The 21,909-nt window shown below is 35.7% G+C and overlaps 3 protein-coding genes across 4 annotated transcripts; 1 reads left to right on the forward strand and 2 right to left on the reverse strand.

Annotated features, from left to right (window-relative positions):
* The first annotated feature begins 812 nt into the window (after positions 1-812).
* Positions 813-8,937, forward strand: LOC135210009 (vacuolar protein-sorting-associated protein 25-like). Its single transcript, XM_064242769.1, has 5 exons — positions 813-970; positions 5,261-5,389; positions 5,678-5,782; positions 5,936-6,066; positions 8,656-8,937. Exons 1-5 carry the CDS (start codon positions 921-923, stop codon positions 8,766-8,768), a joined length of 528 nt encoding a protein of 175 aa, XP_064098839.1. The 5' UTR covers positions 813-920; the 3' UTR covers positions 8,769-8,937.
* Positions 8,938-10,038: 1,101 nt separating this feature from the next.
* On the reverse strand, positions 10,039-21,897 carry LOC135210006 (thymidine kinase, cytosolic-like). Of its 2 annotated transcripts, none has more exons than XM_064242767.1 (6): positions 21,703-21,897; positions 14,444-14,556; positions 13,691-13,817; positions 12,856-13,065; positions 11,049-11,156; positions 10,039-10,548 (listed from the first exon to the last, which is right to left on the reverse strand). In XM_064242767.1, exons 1-6 carry the CDS (start codon positions 21,757-21,759, stop codon positions 10,432-10,434), a joined length of 732 nt encoding a protein of 243 aa, XP_064098837.1. In that variant the 5' UTR covers positions 21,760-21,897; the 3' UTR covers positions 10,039-10,431. The 2 variants fall into 2 exon arrangements, with proteins under 2 accessions (XP_064098837.1, XP_064098838.1); XM_064242768.1 differs by lacking the exon at positions 21,703-21,897 and adding an exon at positions 15,278-15,301.
* On the reverse strand, positions 15,578-18,256 carry LOC135210003 (ankyrin repeat domain-containing protein 27-like). Its single transcript, XM_064242764.1, has one exon. The coding sequence runs from the start codon at positions 18,009-18,011 to the stop codon at positions 15,720-15,722; it is 2,292 nt and encodes a 763-aa protein (XP_064098834.1). The 5' UTR covers positions 18,012-18,256; the 3' UTR covers positions 15,578-15,719.
* Positions 21,898-21,909: the final 12 nt, after the last annotated feature.

The following is a 21,909-nucleotide window of genomic DNA, read 5'->3' on the forward strand; positions in this document are numbered from 1 at the left end:
ATATAAAAAAAAACGCCATCGCAAAAATAGTTATATGAAAATGTTATCGTAAATATAGTTTCATAAAGATATGGTCCTTTTGTAACTGATGACGTTTCACAAGGGGCGGGGATAGGTTTTAGTACCGCCTCGTGAGCAGACCCTGTATATTTTGACTCTGAGTCGGACCATCAGGGTCGATCGCATCGAACAGGCCTTCTATTTCGGTGGTCTTGATTATAAAGGTTTTAATAAAATCGGCTTTAAAACAGTAACAATTTTCGCAGCAAAAACCTACCAGCCTTAGCATCACTGCGAAAAGGTTTCATTATCCAGTGACATGATATGATAATGACCGTTTTCCAAGTAGTATATCGGTATGCATGCTAGAGATAGTCATACTACTGACAGGAGACCCATTGCCTGCTTCGATTTTTCCCTTTCTTCAGATTCAAAGCCTTGAACCTATCTTCCACAATGGGTAAAAGTGGATAAATTGTCTGGATTAGCCTTGAAACTGACCATAAGGTCCTGGAAATTCTCCTTAGTCAATCTAAAAGGTGTTAGTCAAAACCATGAATACTGAGCCAGAACAGATTACTGTGATATCAGCTGTGTGACAATCTAATGTCTGTTACCAAATTTATGCAAAGAATGGTCCAATTATTGTTGGTAGTTAATATTATTTTAATGTTCCAAACATGGCCATCTTTTATGTATACGAATTTTAGAAATTAATGGCCTACACATTATGAACTAAATCAGCGACCCCATTCAGAAGAAGAAGAAGAAGAAATTACAAAATAAAACTGAGAATCTCCACTTAAAGAGAGCGTGTCATTCAATACTAACGCCTTCTTGTAGCTAAAGTTTGGTATTTAAGCGTTGACCATAACAAACATTTATTTTTCCATTCGTACCTATCAACCTAACCCACGAATATGACAGAATTCCAGTGGCCTTGGCAGTATAGTTTTCCACCATTTTTTACGTAAGCAATCATTTTTTTTTATCTTCCAATGATAAATGCTCATGAAGTTTATTAAAATAGATAACCCTGTATTAAGCTTGATGGCTAATACCTACCTAGCTACGCCCAGCCTGACATGACCACCCTACGTGACCATTTGAAGATTATGTTTTTTTGTTGTTGTTGTTGCTGAGGCCGAAATATATAGCTAGACCACTTCAGAGAAAACATAACAGATTAAAAGTTCATGCAATGAAAATAAGTAGGCAAACGATGATTCAAGACTTGTGGGAAATTGTGATAGAGTACCTACCTACTAGGTAAATTGTGACAATCGCAGGCCTGGCCATACCTAGGCTAGCTTAGATTTCATTTAGGTTACCCGGTATTTGCGTGGCCTCCCAAACAGACCAGACTGTGATACCTTTGGAATCCGTTCTGAGCTTTCCTGTGTTAACCTAGTAATAGAGTCTACTTTTGTTTTATAGGTATATTAAAACCAGGTACCCTAAGGGCTCCCTTTGAACACACGAACACACAATAGGTTTATAATATAAATGTAAAATTTAATTTTTCTGGTAGGCTTGCATTTTTATATGCTTTTAATGAATTTAGAAATTATTTCCTTTGGAAATGGAGTATTAGCCCATTAAACCCCATTTAACAATATCTAAAGAAAGGTTAAACCACCATGTGAAACAGTTTTTGGGTTGGAATACAAAACCCAGTTGAAATACAGGGATGCATGATGACTAACCTTTCTCAGCCTAACCTAGTGTAGGGTGCCAGGTCCTAAATTACACAGGCATGCATCCTAAATCTTACTGTGGGTGCTATGTCCTACCTGACCATGAAACCCCAACCTAATCTGACCTGTAGTGCCATTAATCAAAGAACCCAGTTGTCTTCAATAGGTATATCCTCTTGTTATTTTTTGCCTTCTTCCAATTACCCTAAACTTATCTTGACCCTGACATTAAGACTAATTTACCACTTGGTCCCCCAGTGATGTTAGACTTGTGAGAATATATATTGGGTTAACCATTTTTGACTGAAATAAAAGTTAAATTTGCTAAATTGTATAAGAAACTTGGAATACCTTATTTCATTTATAAATCACAACTGTAGTAATTGTCATTTTCAGAACCTTCACTCATACACTTTCAAAGACAATGTTCTTTTTGTGTCAATGTCATAAAAAACCTGGTTCAAATGATCAGAACAACCCCATCCTATTTTATTTATAAAATCACTTACTTCTCAAGCAGGCTGTTATTTTCCTGAATACAGTATATTCTATGTTTGATAATTGAGAGATTTAGCAGTGTTTTGAATGTGGTCAAACTAAAAACAATTGAATTTCACCAGCAGAAGTGGTAATAGAAGTATAAACCTTGATATAAGCAGTAAAAAGAAATTTTTTGTCAATCATTAACAATCCTATCCAAAGTTAAGGTATGATTTTGCAATGTTATAGACTTGTGAGAATTTAAATTGGGTTAACCATTTTTGACTGAAATAAAAGTTAAATTTGCTAAATTGTATAAGAAACTTGGAATACCTTATTTCATTTATAAATCACAACTGTAGTAATTGTCATTTTCAGAACCTTCACTCATACACTTTCAAAGACAATGTTCTTTTTGTGTCAATGTCATAAAAAACCTGGTTCAAATGATCAGAACAACCCCATCCTATTTTATTTATAAAATCACTTACTTCTCAAGCAGGCTGTTATTTTCCTGAATACAGTATATTCTGTATGTTTGATAATTGAGAGATTTAGCAGTGTTTTGAATGTGGTCAAACTAAAAACAATTGAATTTCACCAGCAGAAGTGGTAATAGAAGTACAAACCTTGATATAAGCAGTAAAAAGAAATTTTTTGTCAATCATTAACAATCCTATCCAAAGTTAAGGTATGATTTTGCAATGGCAGTTCTTCATTGGGTTAGTGGGTTACATGCTCGCCTACCGATTTGGTAGTCCCGGTTTCGATTCACCGCTCTGCCAACGTAGAGTCAGAGACATTTGTTTGTGGTGTTAGAAATTAATTTCTCGATATAATGTGGTTCGGATCCCACAATAAGCAGTAGCTCCCATTGTTAGGTAACCTATTGGCTCCTAGCCACATAAAAATATACCTAATCCTTCGGGCCAACCCTAGAAGAGTTGTTAATCAGCTCAGTGGTCAGGTTAAACTAAGATATAGTACTTAACTTTGCAATGGCAGTACTAATAGGAATTACATACATTTAACCAAGGATATTTAGCATTACCTGACCAGGGGGCCATAGACATCCCACATACCTTTTACAATGCTTGTTTTAATTTGGTAAGTATGGTTGTGCATTATTAAAGTGCAAATTGTTCTCTTCCTACAATAATATATATACATATATATATATATATATACAGTGGTACCTCGACATACGAAAGGCTCAACTTACGAAAAACTCGAGATACGAAAGCAAATACGAAAAATTTTACAGCTCTACATATGAAAATTGCTCAAGTTACGAAAGGTTGTTGCTGTAAAGTCCCGAGATTCGCCTGGACCACCGAGAACAATTTTAAAACTCCCGCGCCGCCAACTGAGTAAACTCGCCACCATCCTCCCGCTCTCCCATTGGTTCCTGATGCTAGTCACCCCATAAGATCCTGCTCTCCTATTGGTCAGCATCTACCCCTTGTGCTTTAAGTATTCTATTGGTAAAAGGATGTTGTAAATTGAAAAACTTATTCATGCAATACATTTAATAAAAAAAAAAACTAGGTAAAGATAGAATAAAGAATAGAAATGAATGGTTATTATACTGTTTGGTAGTTTCAGTAGTTGAAGAGAGATAATGAAAATTTATGGCTTACTGTGTACTAGGAAGTGATTGCTTGGCGATCGTTCGATACTCGTAAGTGCTGGATGTAAACAGAAGTTTGGAAGCTTTTTTTTTTGTTTGTTTATTATAGTTAATGGTTACTTAATAATTATTTGAAATGAGTACATGCAATACATTTAATAAAAAAATTGTGAATTAGATATCATAAAATATATAATAAATCAGACTGCCATCAAATACGTATTTTTTAGAATTCTTCTGTTTTGATATTACATTACGTATATGTTTCATTATAGCTGTCAGTAACTCGGTATCTCCATTAGGTAAAGATAGAATAAAGAATAGAAATGAATGGTTATTATACTGTTTGGTAGTTTCATTAGTTGAAGAGAGATACTAATGAAAATTTATGGCTTACTGTGTCCTAGGAAAAGTGATTGCTTGGCGTTTGTTCGGTACTTGTAAGAGCTGAATGTAAACAATCAATTGGAAGGTTTTTTGTTTGTTTGTTTGTGTATTATAGTTAATGATTAATTAATAATTATTTTAAATGAGTACATACTGATTATTTATACATTTTATTGGCATATTCTAAGCTTTTAGCTTCTTAGGTTTAGATGTCAGAATCATAGACTAGGCTACAGTAGCAACCGCTAACATAGGCTAGGCTTATTGCTAAGGGACATATGCTAAAGTCCTAATATATGCAGTAAAAATGGGGTTGAACATTACATGCAGTTGAATATTACTCAAGTATGTACAGTATTTTGCCTTTTTGGAGTCATATTTCTTCTGTTGGATCGGCGTCGTAACCTTAGAACATGTGTTTTAGGCCTGGAAATATAATGTACTGGGGTGTTTTTGGAGGGCTTGGAACGGATTAGCCATTGTACATGTAAAATGTGGTCCAAGATACGAAAACCTCATGATACGAAGGGCGCCTCGGAACGGATTAATTTCGTATCTCGAGGTACCACTGTATATATATACATTCTTTTATCCTATTTATAAGTGCCCTAGTGCTAGTTGGAAAAGGTTGTTGAAGGTAGGAGGGCAAATAGTTTAGTAATGACTACCTACTTACTTACCTGTCAACTCTCCATCACAAAATCTTTGAACATTTTTTTTTTAGACCATTGCAACATCCAATCAGGTTAGTTTAAAAAAACTGTAATTTTTACCAAGTAATTTCATCCCAAATTAATACAGGGCATTTTAGTTATAAAATCCATTCATTAGAGGCTACCTTTGTTTATTAAGATTCCCCTGATTCTTGCCACTGCAGAGATTGATAATGCAGTACATATAGTATATTAATTCCCCCATGTTTTGGTGTGCCAGTATCTGTATTCTTTTATTGGGTGGGTATGGATTGCACATTGCAATATACATCATGTAACTGGAATATACAACAACTGAATTCTTTGGTTAAGGTAATGTCAATTACAGTTCCACTTTGTTTTTATCATTGCAGATTGCAGCCAAATGCAGATGTTAGAAAAACACAGCTTGATGCTTGGTGTGCACTTGTTATTGCATGGGGCAAAAGTAATAATGTCAGTCAGATAGATGTTGCAGAAACATCCAGCCTTCCAGTCTTTAAGTAAGTTTTACAGTATTATTGTGATGATATCCAATAAGTAAGATCTCTTGTTTCTTTATTTCTCTTTACCTCCTTTTACTTCTCCCTAATGAACGTCATATTCTTTGGAGGCTTGAATTTCAAGTCAGTGGCCCATGTGGGCTTGTTCCATATGAATATGTAGGTTTCATCATACTATATGAATAATAATACATAATAGTAATGATCATGCCTAATTACATTTGTGTTTTCATAAATCAGATTAACTTTATTTACCTGTACACTAACTGAACATCATTCATTGGTAAGGAATCCATCCATTAGTCGAGCCTTACCAGCGGATAGCATTGCGGTGGTTTTAGAGGAGTTAGCAAAGCGAGGGAACCTTGAATGGATCGATAAGACAAAACGAAGGTAAGCTGAAACTTTTCGTTATAGAATTAGGCTATGGGGATATATTTGTAAAACAGGAAATATGCTTGTTGACATGAATGTGGTTTATTTATTTATTTTTGTTTTTTGCAATACTGTACAAGGTGTATAATTAAATTTCATTTGCCTTTACAGAGGCTACTTATTGTGGAGAAGTCCTGCAGAATGGGGACAACAGATATATGCTTGGGCCCAAAATACTAGTCGGATCAATAATGTATGCACTCTCTACGAAATTAATCAAGGCGATGACACTGCTGATCAAGGTTGGTTGTTGGTCTCATAACAGACATAGTTTATTATGTGATTTTACAGTTTACTTGGAAAATATTTTCAAGATTTCTGTTGTATTGATTGCAGTTTTGTTGTGGTATTGATTCCGATTGATCAAAAACAGAAAAGATGTATAAGATTGAGGTGGTGTTTATGTGTTGGCATATTAAAGTTTCATGAGTTTTATTCAAGTTATAATTAATTTTTTAATCACTTTTTTTCTTTGGTTACTAAGAATTCTGTCACTAAATATTTTCTATTGTTTAACTCACATAGTTACTGACAATTTTCAGGTCAGATTCCACACCATTGCAGTTGGAGTTCGAAATGAAGTTTCTTACTCATGATTTTTGGTCATTTTTTAGTAGGATACATCTGTAATCAGTAGATACTTGTAGAAGTAGCTAGTCCAAAATCATTGATGCTTATCGCAATAATCCAGAAACTAAACCATTTCTTGCAAACCCTGTAGGCAGTTTTACCCATCCCAGCAGACTTACTAGTCACCCTGATACAATGAAAAATTTTGGTGGTTCTGACAAGGGACAGGAGCAGAACTATGGGTCACTCCATTTTTCAGTTTTTCTGATTACTCCTTCTCAATACAAGCCCACTTACATTGATGACCAGGGCTTCAGGGCAATCAAATAGGTGATCAGTAGGTTCCATGCTTCTTCAGTAATCTTCTCCGGCCCAAAAGTCAGCAATTGGCTGGTACTCAATCTTTGACCCGACTGCTAAACAAGTATTTGCAGTTGACCCTCTAGTATGGAGAGAGTGGATTCAGTGCAGGAATTCATCTGGGTGATGACCTTATGGCATTCTTGAACTCTGAGAACACATATTTTCTCATCCTTATCCATTCATCATTGAGAAGAACATTCACTGTTCGTGGGTAGGTTAGACTGTGCGCATTGGGTTGGCATAATGCTTTGAAGGTATTTGGAAAATTTGCTAATGATGGTGGCAGTGGCAGAGGAATAGAATGACCGCTGAATTGCATGTGTAGGTATAATAACTAGGTCTTTTCATAGAGATATTTGAGCTGATCCCTTCAATGAAACCTTTTAAAAGGATGGAGTGTTGGTCTGCTATTTCTCTCTCAGATGCTCAGCCAGTTTTGTTAATGGTCCCTGATTACTTAGAAAGATTTGCCATAATCCTAGCCAACTGTATCCTGTGTCACTCAACCTGATGGAAACATTGAGTGATGACATGTCCTTGGGTTCAGCTTTCACTCTGATGGTGTGCTTCTGATTAAGGTGTTCTGCAGTCCTCCTCTCTATGCTACCTACAGCATCAGCTGCTTATATAACACTGAATCAACAGAAAAAATGGTTTGATCATATGGGATCAGCTAACTAGAAAGGGTATTCTGGTTATTTGTAGCTGAAGATAGGGAAGGACTACTAAGGCTAAGAGCCATTCACTGAACAACTCTTAAAATAGGGAAGGACTACTAAGGCTAAGAACCATTCACTGAACAACTCGTAAAATAGGGAAGGACTACTAAGGCTAAGAACCATTCACTGAACAACTCTTAAAAGTATGGAATCAGGTATTGCCACATGCTTAAAGTCACCATGGATGAACACCTTAAAACTTTGGCTCTTATCCCTTTCACAGCCATAGCACTTTTGATCTTATTGCCCTTGAATTTCATCTGGTACAGGCAGTCCCCACCTGTTATCAGGGTTTGTTCTTCTATTATCGGCACCTTATGGGCAGATAACTGAAACTCGGCCTGTTATGGCACTAGACAAGCGCCACAAAACCAGATCGCCATTAACCAATCTGCCGATAACCAGGGACTGCCTTAATTGGTCTGTATCTGTGCCTTGCCTTTGAGACTGCTGTTTACCAGTATGAAGCCATGTGCTTTGGTTCTTAAACTCCCTAAGTAAACATGAAGCCTCGTACTCTGATTCTTAAACTCCGTAAGTAAACAGTTTTTAAGTTTGCGAGAGACTTGGTCCCTTATAGTAGTTTTCAGTTACTGTCTGGGATCCACAAGCTCCTTACAAACATTCAGGGATATTCACACCAGAATTGCAAGAAAGGATTTATATAATTGATGGGTTTTTGAGAGTTTTCATAGACTCTTCAATATCACCCTTTGAGCCAGCCTCCCATCCCTGCCAATATCACATGTCAGTTTACATGACCAATGAGGTGGCTGTTCAATAGATGACCAAGGGTCCAGGTGGAAGGGTGTATTGTCTTTGTGAACAGAATGCCTTAGACCATGAATGAAGGCTTAATTATAATTTACAAGTGTTTGAAAAGCTTTTGATAATAGAATTTGTGTGTACGCAGTACTATACGAGACAGGTGTTGTTTGCAGTCACCATACATAAATAGATTAACTTTAAATCATTTTTATATTAATTAAAGTGTTTTACACATGTAGGTTTCATAAACACCATGGATTTGGAGACCATCTAGCCTCCGTTGTTGTCAGAATTTTCATTCCCTGTCATGTAGAACTTCAGAAATGCACTCAGACATCCACCTATTTCTGTACTAAGTTTCCTAATTTATCATACCACTTACCTTTATTTATTTTTTTTTTTTTTTTTCAGAATTTCATGCTTTGGATGGTGATATTCTCATGAAAGCTCTGAAGGCATTAGAAGTTTCAGGCAAAGCAGAACTAATGGATTTCGGAGACAACCAAGGCGTTAAATTCTTGTAATTCAGGATTATGTTTCTAGTGCTTAGCTTACATCTGTAACCCAAAAATTGGGCATCAGGTAAACCATGTATACACGACATAAAACTAGGACTACAACTGTAATTGAAAGGTAACACAGTATAATATGAACATGCGGTACAATTTTTCACAATTAAAATTTATACGAGAATATTGGCTTTCATTGCCTTCTCCAGAATGCAGGATACAATCAAAGCCAAGCCCTGATTGTATATTATATGATTGCTGCAGTGAAGTACTATAGCCTTAAGAAATTAGTGAGGAACGCCTTCAGACAATAATTTTACGGTAAGCTTATCAACTGCTGTTAACTTTACCACTATATTCTCTGCTCAGCCATAAAAGGGAAAAATCCACTCCTCATGTTCTTGGTAGCGTTCAGGATTATATGATTTTCATTTCTTTTGACAGAGGCTATAGGGATGGCAGCCCAACAATATTATTTAGCCTGAAGAAAACCAAGAAAATGGAAGGAAGGAAGGTGGGAAAAAATTGGTGCTTAATTTTTAAGTAATGTGACAGACCTGAATTGTAATAGAAGGAAATTCATGAGCTGGAAATTATGAGCAAAGTTTTAATTAAACCTTGGTAGGAGAGGAAAGGAAAGTCACTGAATCATTGTTAATTTCCAGGGGAAATGAGGAAACAAATCCTGCTGGGTGTTAAAAGGCTACCCAAGACTAGAATTGCTTGAGCTTGGTCGAGATAGAAACTCAAAAAAAATATATATACACAGGCAGTCCCCGGGTTACGACAGGGGTTCCGTTCTTGAGACACGTCGTAAGCCGGAACATCGTCAAAAATCCTAAGAAAACCTTACTTTTAATGCTTTGGGTGCATTGAAAACTGTAAACTGCATTCTTATGGCATTTTTCATCAAAATAACCTTCAAATATTAATTATTTTGCATTTTTGGTGTCATATTTCATCTCCCAGATGAGCGTTGTAGACGTCGTAACCCTGGAAATAACGTCTATTGACAAGCATCGTAACCTCGGAACGTCGTAAGCCGACACCGTCGTAACCCGGGGACTGCCTGTATATACATATATCAGCAAGTCTGAGCAGCAACAGTTATAAATAGTAGTTGTAACCAGCAACTACATGGTAGAAAGAGGACCAGAAGACTATGAAAAAGGTCACTGAACAATAACATCCCAAATATGATTATTTTAAGCAGATTAAGCAATCTGAATGGTTTTATCAATCCAAGACTAAATTTTACTCGAAGAATTAAAACACATATTTAGGCATATAAGTTTTATATTCGTAGAATCACTGTAAATAAAAAACCATTTACTTTGTAAAACTTATTGCTACAAAGGATATTTGAGAATTTTTACTGTTAAAAATTTACATACAAATATATATATATATAAAACTGTTGGAAGAACACATCAGCACTGTATTAAAATATAAATATGACTTATACAAAATAAAAATTTTTTTTACCTTAACTACTGTCGTAAAAAGTTTATGTTTACTGGGATAATAATTAGTACCAGATATAACCTTTTGAAATGTCAGTATAACACAACAGACAAAAGCTACTTTTATAAAGGAAGACGCATTGTTATTGCTATTTGTTACTAACCATGTGGATTATTCATTAGTTTGCCAAATATTTGCAAAGCCTTGCTGGAAATTAGGCTACATTCATTTTGACATTTTCTTTTCCATTTTTCACACCATGGTTACTTTCAGTAATATCCGTAAGACGACGTTTGCATAAACTTGGGTCTTGGCTTGTTTCCATGTTCTCCTGTGAAAAAGAGAGTTTTTATAACATTTTTCATATAAGCCCACGAATCTTATAGGACTCATTAATAGTTTGAATATTCTCAAACAGAAGTATTCTATTTTACTCACAAAGAAACACATCAGCTAAGAGGGAAAGGTTAGAATTGGAAGGCAAAGGACAAAGCACTGGGACCTATGTGGTCATTCAGCACTGAAAATATTGATGAAACAATTGTTGAGAGGGTGGAGAGTACGATGGAAGAGAATATGAAAGAGGGTCGCAGCTAGGAGCTGAAGGGATGCTGCAAAGTACCTACAGTGCATCATGTGAGATGCATTGATGGCACTACGCCCATACAGGAGGAAAGAGTAGAGAAGAAATGAGTTGTGAAATTAAGGTAACAAATTAACTACAATCAATTTGCATAACCAAAACCAGCAGTCAAGATTCTAAAATTCCTTTAGTAGCAGCAGGAGTTTTTTTTTTTTTTTTTAATTAACATGAAGACTATATTAAAGTACCTGAACTTCTTTCAGTGGAGATGGATTAACTCTCTTCTGTGGGGTTGCAATGAAGTAGCACTTCCTACAAGTGGCTATGTATTTTTCAGTACCTCCAATGACCTCCACCTGCAGCAGAAAGAACGAGAGTTGTGTATTTCCATTATAGAGAATATAACCATGGCTCATAGCATGAAGTTCCTGGACTGTGTGGTGTTTTTGGATGATTTTTTTTATTTTTATTGATATCATAAATAACTGAAAGGAATCTGTCTTATCACACTGATTAGACATATATATTAGGATGACAAGTTACAAAAACACACACTCAACTACAAAAGTATGTAGACCCAGGTACAAAATATTTACTTGTTAGTGATATAACCCAACAATGAAGTCCAATTTTTCTAACTAGAATTAAAAACAATTATACTTTAAAAAATTATTCTCACTATTTTAATTCCCAAATAATATAAAACTAGAATTTTCAGGATACCTAAATCTAAAGGAATGAGAACTGGATGTATGTATCAGGCAAGACAACTGTTGAAGGTTTTCAACTGTCAAAATTTATTTCAACTGTTATATAGAGGATAAAATTATAATAATGTTATCATTAAATAAATTTTTGAGGATGTTAGTTTTGCTAGATACAGTATAAATCTTGCTGATGTCAATTACATCAAACATTTCATTTTATGGAGTGCATCTTTCTTTAGTACATTTGGAATATGTTTAGCAGTATAGACAACTTACTTCTGTGTATATATAGCCAGGTTACATAGATTAGTGAGCAGCTTCAAAAGTAAATTCTAAAACTCCTCTTAAGCAGCCATTCATATTATTTCAAGTACTTTCTAACATAAAGGAAATAAAGTACGTAACATACTGTTTATCATTATTTCTAGTTATTCTGGTGAAAACTGAAGAATGTACGTACAAATCTACAATTAGGTAGTTCTTATAATTATCAAACCTGACTATCAGATAAGCAACATTGTCTGATAAGTACAAAAGGCCCTATATATATTATAGCCTGTCTCTCATCACTTTTATGATATCCCCACAGCGAAACAGTCATTCCAAAACAAAACTTACACTGGACATTCAATTAAAGACTTTCATCCAACAATGCATCTCATCTAAAAAGGTAGCTTAGCAAAAAATCATAATAATGATGGCTGATAAGTCATGAAGACTGAAAAAAATGTGGTTACTGTAGTATCTGGGTTCAATTTCTTCACAATAACAATCTCTAAGGATAGATTCATTGACTGACTGTACTACAAACAAAGCCTGAGCAGTGAGCATACAATGTTGCTCAACTGAACTACCATGAGCAATTAAGCCTCATCTGTAGACAATTCAGGCTTTATACTGAAATAAGGCTTCAACCAACAAAATATGTTTGTTTTTAAACATCATGTTTATTTCAACTGTGGGTTCCCTTGGGAAGAGGTTGAAACAGCTATGTATTCGCAGGTATACACTGAATAAAAAATACTAATTAAGGCAACTAGCTGTATAGAGCAGTTTCGTTGAACAAAACTTTTATTTGTTCATATTTCAAATGTATAACTTCCAACAAATAGATATTATATACAAATTACAAAACCCTATACAAAATACAATACATTAATAAATTATGAGGTGAGAATGAATTCATTAGTAGGAACAAGTCAACTTGAACAACCCAAATGAAACTTACTATTAAAATTCAGTCACTTTGACAGACATCTCGAGTTTTACTTTTCTATTTTGAAAACTATTCAAATCACTTGATTCAAGCTAACCTAAGGGAAGGAAGGTTTCAAATTTTATTACATACCGAGGTTTCTGCAGACGTTCTCTTTGTGTAAGATGCTTCTTCAAAGCAAATCATGCACACTGCTGTCAACTTTACAACAGACTCACTCAAGGGAACAAGTGATAAAATATTTCCGAACCCTGATCGCTGAAAAGTCCCATCAAGTGCAGCAACAATGACAGTTTTACCTCGATTTGCCATTTCCTCTGCAAACTCCACAGTGTCAGGGAACTGATGAACAATAAAATTTAATTACTAACAATAAACAATACTTCAACATGGAAGAGCAATATGTAGGATGTATAAAAAGACAAATGGTTAGAGAAAATGGAAAACTCAAAATACAACATGCAATGCATATACAGGACCTTCAACAAAACTTTAGACAAACAGGATCTTCATGATTTCTATCTCTAGAATACTGTTTGTATATATTATGTATCATCTAATGTCACATGGCATGCACCCCTTAAAAATCTGTCCCCAAATAGCCACAATACATTCCATGCATTTCAACAAATTTCATTTTTTTACCGGCATCTTGATTATTAATGTGGCATTACTGTATGTAGTGTTGAATTTTATCCTTATCAAAGTTAAAGTAGTTACTGCTTAGCAACTTTTAATTTTAAAACATGGCAATCAAGAAGTTTTAGATGATCTAAACATTTTTCTTTTTAGTTCCACTGGAATACAATGTAAATGAGGTGCTTTCTGTATATCTACTGGCTGCTTAAGGATAAATTGTCCATAGTATGGAACCTCCTGTAATGTCACGGAAATCATGGTCACCAGATAAAATAATACAATTTAACGTTATAAAATAAAAACCATTGGAGCAGAGCATCATACTTACAAACTGTCCTTCATCTATCCCAATAACACTGTATTCCTCTGCCTTTTCCCTCAAATCTTTCAAAACCATGGTAGCAACTGCAGGTAAGGTCTGTCTATCATGTGTTGCAATTCCATCATTGTCATATCTGCAATAGTTGATGAAATGAGGTTAAAGTATGCAAAAATGTCTACAGATATGTAGTATAACACACAAAAGCCTAACAATGCTACTCATGCAATTTTGACCCAGTAACAATTAAGGGATGATGAATATTTACATAAACAGTTACTTATATGTAATGGTAAATATAAAGCTTCTTGCAAGAATATGTAGTACTGGACAGTACTAGTTCACATGGAATCACATGCAATTTATAAACTGATAGAGCTGATTTGCAGTTATAAACAGCCGCTATTATTTTTTTAACTAATTGTGTTAAAATGATTTCCAAAACTAATCTAAATGAGTGGTATTCAGCGTACTACCACTGAATCTAAGGAATACTGAAAAACAGCCACTTAAAAGAAGAATAAACACTAAATAATTGGCTGCAGTGAATAAGGAGGGCATGACAAAATCAGAGGCACACTCATCAATACTGAACTAAGTGATTCAAAATGACATTAAGAAAAGGGCAAAGAATGAATGGAAAAATAAGACATCTAAAATTTGTAGTCTTAGAAATTATATAATTCAACCTCAGTGCTACAAGATAAATTTGTTACTTAATGTACTATAAACAGCACAATACACCAACAAGAAACTACATACCTTATATCTTTGGCATACTTGATAATTAAACAATTATGTTTTGCTATTTGGTAGCGCTTGAGACGACGCATAAGCTCAGTGGTCTTCCCAGAAAACATAGGTCCAAATATTATCTGAAATGTTAAATGTGCCTATAATCATATGAATTTTTACCTTTAAAAACCTGTCTTAACTTCCTACAAAACTGGGAAACTGTACTAAATAAAAGACAACACTTAAACTGAAATTAATCAGCTTTATTAGAACGAATTCATTCATGGCAACTTTAAAAAGTAATAAAAAAAAATGACATCACATACAATCATGAAATTTCATGTTATAAGCTTCAAGTATAACTTGAATAACAAATAAGCTTTTAAAATTAAATTACCTTTATTTAAAACCAGAACAAAATTACATAAAAATTCATATTAAAGCAGATACAAAAATGCAAAGAAAATCTCACTAATACATTCCTACGGAAAAAATAAAGTTCATATAACTTTCACTATCCATTTCCTTCTACACATAATTATACAGTCAGCCTTTGTTTTCCAGATTTGACATTAGGAAATTCATTAATTTGCAAAATTTTGGCATATCAAAATAAAAAGAATGAAATTAAACAAATAACTATGACTGCATCTGAAAAAAGAACCACAAGTGATCCTTTTCAAGAGAAAATACAACATAATTAAATATGTATTAAAAATTTTGTTATAACATTCAGAACTGTACTGACAAAAGTAAACCAATGAAATAAAATAAAAAACACACGAAGCAAATTCTGTGTAGACTATTTCACAAACTTGAATGATATACATACTGTACTATAACGTGCCGTATGGTACTTACATAAGTAAATATCAGCTAATATCATAAGTTGCTTAAATTCTTCATATTTCATTTTGTCTTGCCAAAGATGATTTCTACTATATGCCAGTGGCCTTTTTCCTCGGCTTCTTGCGCTGGTGTATTATTTGACAAGTTTAATATGTCTTTAGTGGCTCCCCATTCAATCAAAAGACGTGCACCTTGTGCAAAGCCGCGTAACCCACAGTAGTGAAGGGGTGTGTTTCCACACACATCTTTAACATCAATCTTAGCTCTACTAGCCAATAAAGCTTCCATCATGGAAAGATTTGAGCTCTGTGCCGCAAGATGAAGTGGCGTCAAGTGTTTACTACGTGTCTGTAAATCAGGGTCTGCACCCTGAGCTAAAAGTATCTTGGCCAGGAGAAGATGACCGTGCATCACTGCAACATGGAGCGCTGTGTTTCCATCAGCATTGCAAGCATTAATTTGGTGTTGCTTTAAAGGAGCCTATGGGTTCTTGTGTGTACAGCAATGTGGGCAAGCAATTAGAGCACTGACACAACGGATGACATAAAGGTCGCGGGGATGACAATTCATAGCCTGGATTTGGATCTTCCTTAATATTTAGGTAATAGCAAACCAACTTGATATCACCAACGGCTACAAATTTCAACAGTTTTTCTATCTTCTTCATTTCTGCTGCACTTTCAGAGGTATATGGCTGACCTGAATTGTTTGGATAATCAAAAGACCTTTCAGAGTGGAGCAAAGATCTACGCCCACCAACGTCAACTCTGATGAAGCCGTGTAATTTCTCGTTGTCACTCTTTATCTTAGCTTCTAAAATCATTTTTGTTATGTGCAAATTGTGGGCACATTCAATAGGGGTCAACTTTCTGCTATTTCGAATTTTCAAGTCAAGACCTAACGCTATAAATCTTTCCAATAGCAGTTCAACAATTGATGCATATCCCCATCGACATGCCAAATGCAAGGGGGTATCAAGGACATTATTCTGTGCACTGATGGCAATTTCACAGCCTACAGATTCTGCATAAAAAAGTAATGCCTTGACACACCCCAAATGTCCATTCAATGAACATAAATGCAAAGGTGTATTAGAATCACTATCACGCCTGTTCATGTCAGCACCTGAATGCAGCAAAAGGAGTAGTGCATTTTGATGACCACGTTGTGCTGCATAGTGTAGCGGTGTGGCACCTCTAAAGTCAGTGGCATCTAAATCAGAACCTAAACTTATCAACAATTCAACAACAGTCGGCCTACCAAATATGCAAGCAACATGCAAGCCAGTATAACCTCTCTCATCACGGGTATGGACAGTGGGCAACAAATTTTTCTTAGGTTTTGATACAAGTCGTTCACATTTATCACAGGAACATAGAGGATGACACAACTGTGCATCTGCCTCTGTTATTGGTGGCTCCCTCTCAACATTATCTTCAAATGGATTGTACTTTCCATCAAGTATGTCCTTCACATCATCTGCTTTACCCAGGCGAATGCACTCAAAATAGCGTGCTGTTGGATCTACGCCCTTATATGCTAAGGCTTCCTCCATACTTCTAAGGACTGGACTCGATGTGCTATCAGGCTGCATCACACTATCTGCTTCTGGTGAGGTAGATCCCATAAAGGCACCTGAATCTATATGCTGTATGGCTGCCTCAAGAGATGAAATATTAAAGCTCTGTTCTCCACTTTCTGCGCCCAATGCAGAAAAACGAAAAAACTTTAAAAAGGTTATCTGGGCATACCAGTTTGGGATATTGGCTTTCACCACTAGAAACACTAATACAGGCAGAAGTATATCTGAAGAAAGAATGCTACACTGTGTCATTACAATAGAAATTGCTCTCTTCAAACACCCAAGTTTTCCTAATGGTGACGTGAAACCTTCTATATTGGAAAACTCAAATTTTGCTTTGGTTAGGCTACCCGAAAGTTGAGGGTCTATATCTAAATCTCGCACCTGTAAATCTGTTAGATTCTTTATTATACGATTTAAGCGTGCATCCTCAACAGCAGTACATGCAGTGATACCTTTCATTAAGCTTTTATAAATCCCATGTAATACATAAGTCTCAACAGCTAATTTTACAGTATCTAGAAGATACTGGTCTTCTTTTTCCTTCTGCTTCAGACGAGAATTGTCTGACAGAGTCACCTGAATGGCCTCTGTAAACAGTTCACTACCTAGATCTCGCAATACCTGAAGAGATTCTTCCTCTAAATTTGACCTCTCCGTAAGAAAAGCTCGAATGAGGCCATCCAATTTCGACAGAGTTTTCTCTCCACCTGCTTCCGTCCAGAGGAGATCAAAGCAGTCGCGGAGGTTAGTAAGCACCACTAAATTCGACGTCGACGAGGGCAAGGCATGCGAGGCATAGAGGGGGTCTTCAAGGCACAACACTTTATACTTGTGATTTTCTTCATCGTAAAATGTCTCGTCGAACAAAACGTGAACCGAATGGGGATTAGAGACGTCGTTCTGCAGCACTAAGAGGTTCCCCTTCACCACGACGTCTCGATCGGCCAACGTTCTCATATGAGTTTCCGGTAACTCTTCGCTAGGCACCAAAATATGAGCTAAAATGTCATCCTGACCCAGGGAGTACTTAGGCAACACCCCGGCCCTCGGTACGCAAATAATCCACCCGGAGAGGACAGCCTTTTCGAACACTTCGACGTACTCTCCCTTCAGCACTTGGAAGAAGGTGTTCTCTTCCAAGTCCTCGTCGTATCTCTCCATCGATTCCTCTTTCAAGATCCGTCACGGGACACCACGGGCTTCCCCGTCCCTCCCACAAGAAACCGGTCGTAATCCTACACGCCCAACGTCCACATTCATCGACATTCGATATCGTATTAAGGGTTCAGGGACATCCTACACAAGAATCCCGTGACCTGAAAAGGCGCAGCCCCACCAACAATAACAAGGCGCTTAAAGGCTGGGGACACGTCCCCTACTGCTGTCACAGCGTAAACAGCTGATCTTATTAATGGTATTGTTTCTCTATTTACTCGAGGATAATGCAATGTTACTTTTATTGATTAAAGATTGATTGGCGTTTTATTTCAAAATCAGCGAAATTTACAGTCAACACTGGTAAGTAATCCATTGTGTAAGAATATAAGAATATTACGGCAGAGAGAGAGAGAGAGAGAGAGAGAGAGATAGAGAGATAGAGAGAGGAGACGAGAGAGAGAGAGAGAGAGAGAGAGAGAGACTGTTACCGAGTCGGTTCACAGCTAACGTAAGAATCCAGATTTAGAACATTACAGCTATTCCTCGTATCATTTATCGGTTTTTATTGCAAAGCACTGTTCGTCATTGCCTAATTATGTGGTGACTGTTTATCATCATAACCCAAATGAGTTAATTAGATCCCTTTATTCAGCTTTCACTTGTACATTTTTTCACCCGGTGTAACTAATATATAATTAATCGTGTAAGATATATATATATATATATATATATATATATATATATATATATATATATATATATATATCGACATCATATGAACACTATCAAGGGGAAAGGACCTTGATAAAAGAATCATGAATAGAATGAAAAAAAATACAGAGTAGTCAAGTAGTGAACTAATATAAAAAAAAAATCTTGGGGTTAGACGCAGTATAATACTAGAAAGCTAGAATTTTGAATTTTGTTTAAAATTCCAAATGCCAATATGAAAAATACGGCCAATCACAGAGAACAACAATTAATCAGAATACTGTCTACAGGGAAACAAGATTCTCAAGTTGGCATGACGCCAGTTACTCAGCCAACAATCGATTATGATTCGCGAATGTCAAGAGCACATGATACCAGGACTACGTATATTCAATAAAGTGTTTCATGAACAATAGGCTTAATGGGGTGACATATTGCAGACATTAAAAAAAGTGACAAGGATAAGAAAGTTAAAAAATACAATTGACTAAAGATTTTAAGAATGTATACCTACGGAACGCCAACCATTTCCTGCGAATATTCTTATTGATTTAAAAAAAAAAATTGGAAATCCACTGCGGTTCTCTTTCAAGTAGAAAGTTTTTTTTTATAAATAACAAGTTACTTCGTTGTTAAACTGCATTTCTGTAAAATACTTACAATAGATCAATTTAGGAGTCTGAGTTCGCAGAATGAACTAATTAATACATGTAATTCTTTTCAATACAAGCAACCTCATATAACTTATATTTCGCGTTTATGTACCGCACAGTGAAGCCTACCTAACAAACTGTCCCAGCAACATTCTTGGTTTTCCCCTGGCTAGTCTATGTTACGCACAGCAGTTCACGGACTGCTGGTTCTTATTAGTTAAATGCTAACTATAAACTATTGCTGAGATTTTTATATTTCGAAACAGTGAACCCCTCACCCAACAACCTCTCTTTTTCTTGGTAGTGCAAATGAAAAAATGCAGGGAGATGATACGATTACACGTTCAGCTGTCTATTATAAACATTTATCAAAATTTCCTGGTCTTCGGATCTCCCTTCTACGGTGCCTCTGTGAATTCTATTGTTGGGATCAGGATCCTTTACTTCTCTTCACGAACTTCATCCACTCCTTGTCCTGTGTCTAGAGCATCAAGCTGTAGGTCTACATGCACTTTCTATCGTTCATGTTTCGACGACGTAGTTCACTACTATTTTTCCTATATTAGTGTATTTGATAGTTTAATGACTATCATGTATCAGTATGCATATCTCAAACAATTTTATTTCATCCATCTCAACTCGTAATTGATTCTCTTTTTGAGGTTATTGGATCAGTCAATTAGTCTTAATTGTCATTAAAAGTGAACAAATTCGAACTTTTACAAATTAATTCCATACGCCAAAACACAAGACCAGCCTCAATTCTGCTCTTTGAGCACGATAATCAATTCTCTTTGATGATACGCTACGAGAAATTCAACTGGAAGCTCTTAAAACATGAACGTGCTTATCTGGTCAAAAATCAATTGTCCCCAACCCCCCATCTCTGAAAGCATATGACGCAATACCCTATCTGATGAAGCTCAATGAAGAATTTCCTTTCTGTATCCTATAACTCCGGTTACATCCACTTACATATGCGTATTCAAATACGTACTCTGTATTTAAGACTAAGATTTCAATAACTTACAGTATTGGCAAACAAAACTGATATTGTCCCACACATACACACACATATAGCTATATAGGCTACTACGTATATATATATACTATATATATATATATATAGATATATATTATATATATATATATATATATATATATATATATATATATATATATATATATATATATATATATATAATACAAGGTTATTCGTTCAAGATCAAATAGGCTATAAACGTTTGATCCGAGAGTGGCCAAACTCAAATTTACTATCAAAACATCGTCGTTCACTCGACTGATAATTCTCGGTATGCTTAGATAATATTAAGCATAAGCCAGCGTAGATGTGTTTACCACTGACATCGGTGAGGAAGAGCATATCAGGATTAATATCCTGTAGCAATTAAGGGCATCACACTGTTTAAGAACGTCAAGGTTTCGACTGGCCAATCTCTCGTTGTTTAAGCAATGCTCTGAAGTTTATCATGTGTAAAAGAAACCTTAAGACAATCACAAACACGTTCCCCTTCATATGTTTATGTACATAAAAAGAACAATTGCATGTTGCAATTGTCTATATATTTCAGAGAATTATATAGACTTATCAACCTTTTATCTCAGCATTGCATTGCCTATGTTTTGGTGGTTCCCGTTAATAAAAATTGAATTTGTACCCGAGACAATCGAACTGTTAAGTAACCGTTGTTATATAACAATAACTTTCACTGCCCTAGATAGACCGGTTATTCACAGAACAGTAAACATACAAAATAAATACCCAAGTGCGATATTATGTTTCAGGATTAAATTATTTCTTAAGTGAAATTACCGCATGCAACATTAATTACATAAGGACAATGAGATTCATTGTTTGTCTGTAAGAGCGAACATTTCTTCCCGCCAACTATTACACGTCAACGCCCGCATGCAGTTTCGCGCCAAATCCTTTGACAATTAGTTTCCTGATATCCTGCAACAAAATTTGCAACACGGGGACAAAATATCTCTAACATGGATTAAAACATATATGTGAAATCTCATTCAAGGCTTTGATAACACAGAAACTGGAGAGGAAATAAAAGGCAATGGAATAGTAATAGTGCCACATGTAGTATGTCTAGGTAGGTATATACATGGTTCCATCGATAACATTTAACTTCAAACACCCATTCGAAGTTAAGGTTAAACTATCCTTTATCAACCACAGTGAGAATATTGATGTCGTTGTCTTAACATGAAGCATATAACTTACGTAGTCCTATGTATTTGAAGCTGGTCAACGAAATTATCACCATTTTTGAAAGGCAGACAAATAGGTAACTCACTTGAATCTGTCCACGCTGAGCCTTTAGTGGCACGGTAGATCCTGTCAAACAAGCCATTTTAGCACTGTAAACTGTTTTTTAGAACGAATGATAGCTTAAAATCCGTCGTCAGACCACGTTCACAACATACACCGGGAACGTCTCAAGACAAAAGAGACCAGAGCTGTGTCTAGAGGTAGTAGTCAGTCAGCTGAAGAGTAGGATTAT

This window comes from Macrobrachium nipponense, chromosome 39 (genome assembly GCF_015104395.2).
Source record: "Macrobrachium nipponense isolate FS-2020 chromosome 39, ASM1510439v2, whole genome shotgun sequence".
Lineage (NCBI taxonomy): Eukaryota > Metazoa > Arthropoda > Malacostraca > Decapoda > Palaemonidae > Macrobrachium > Macrobrachium nipponense.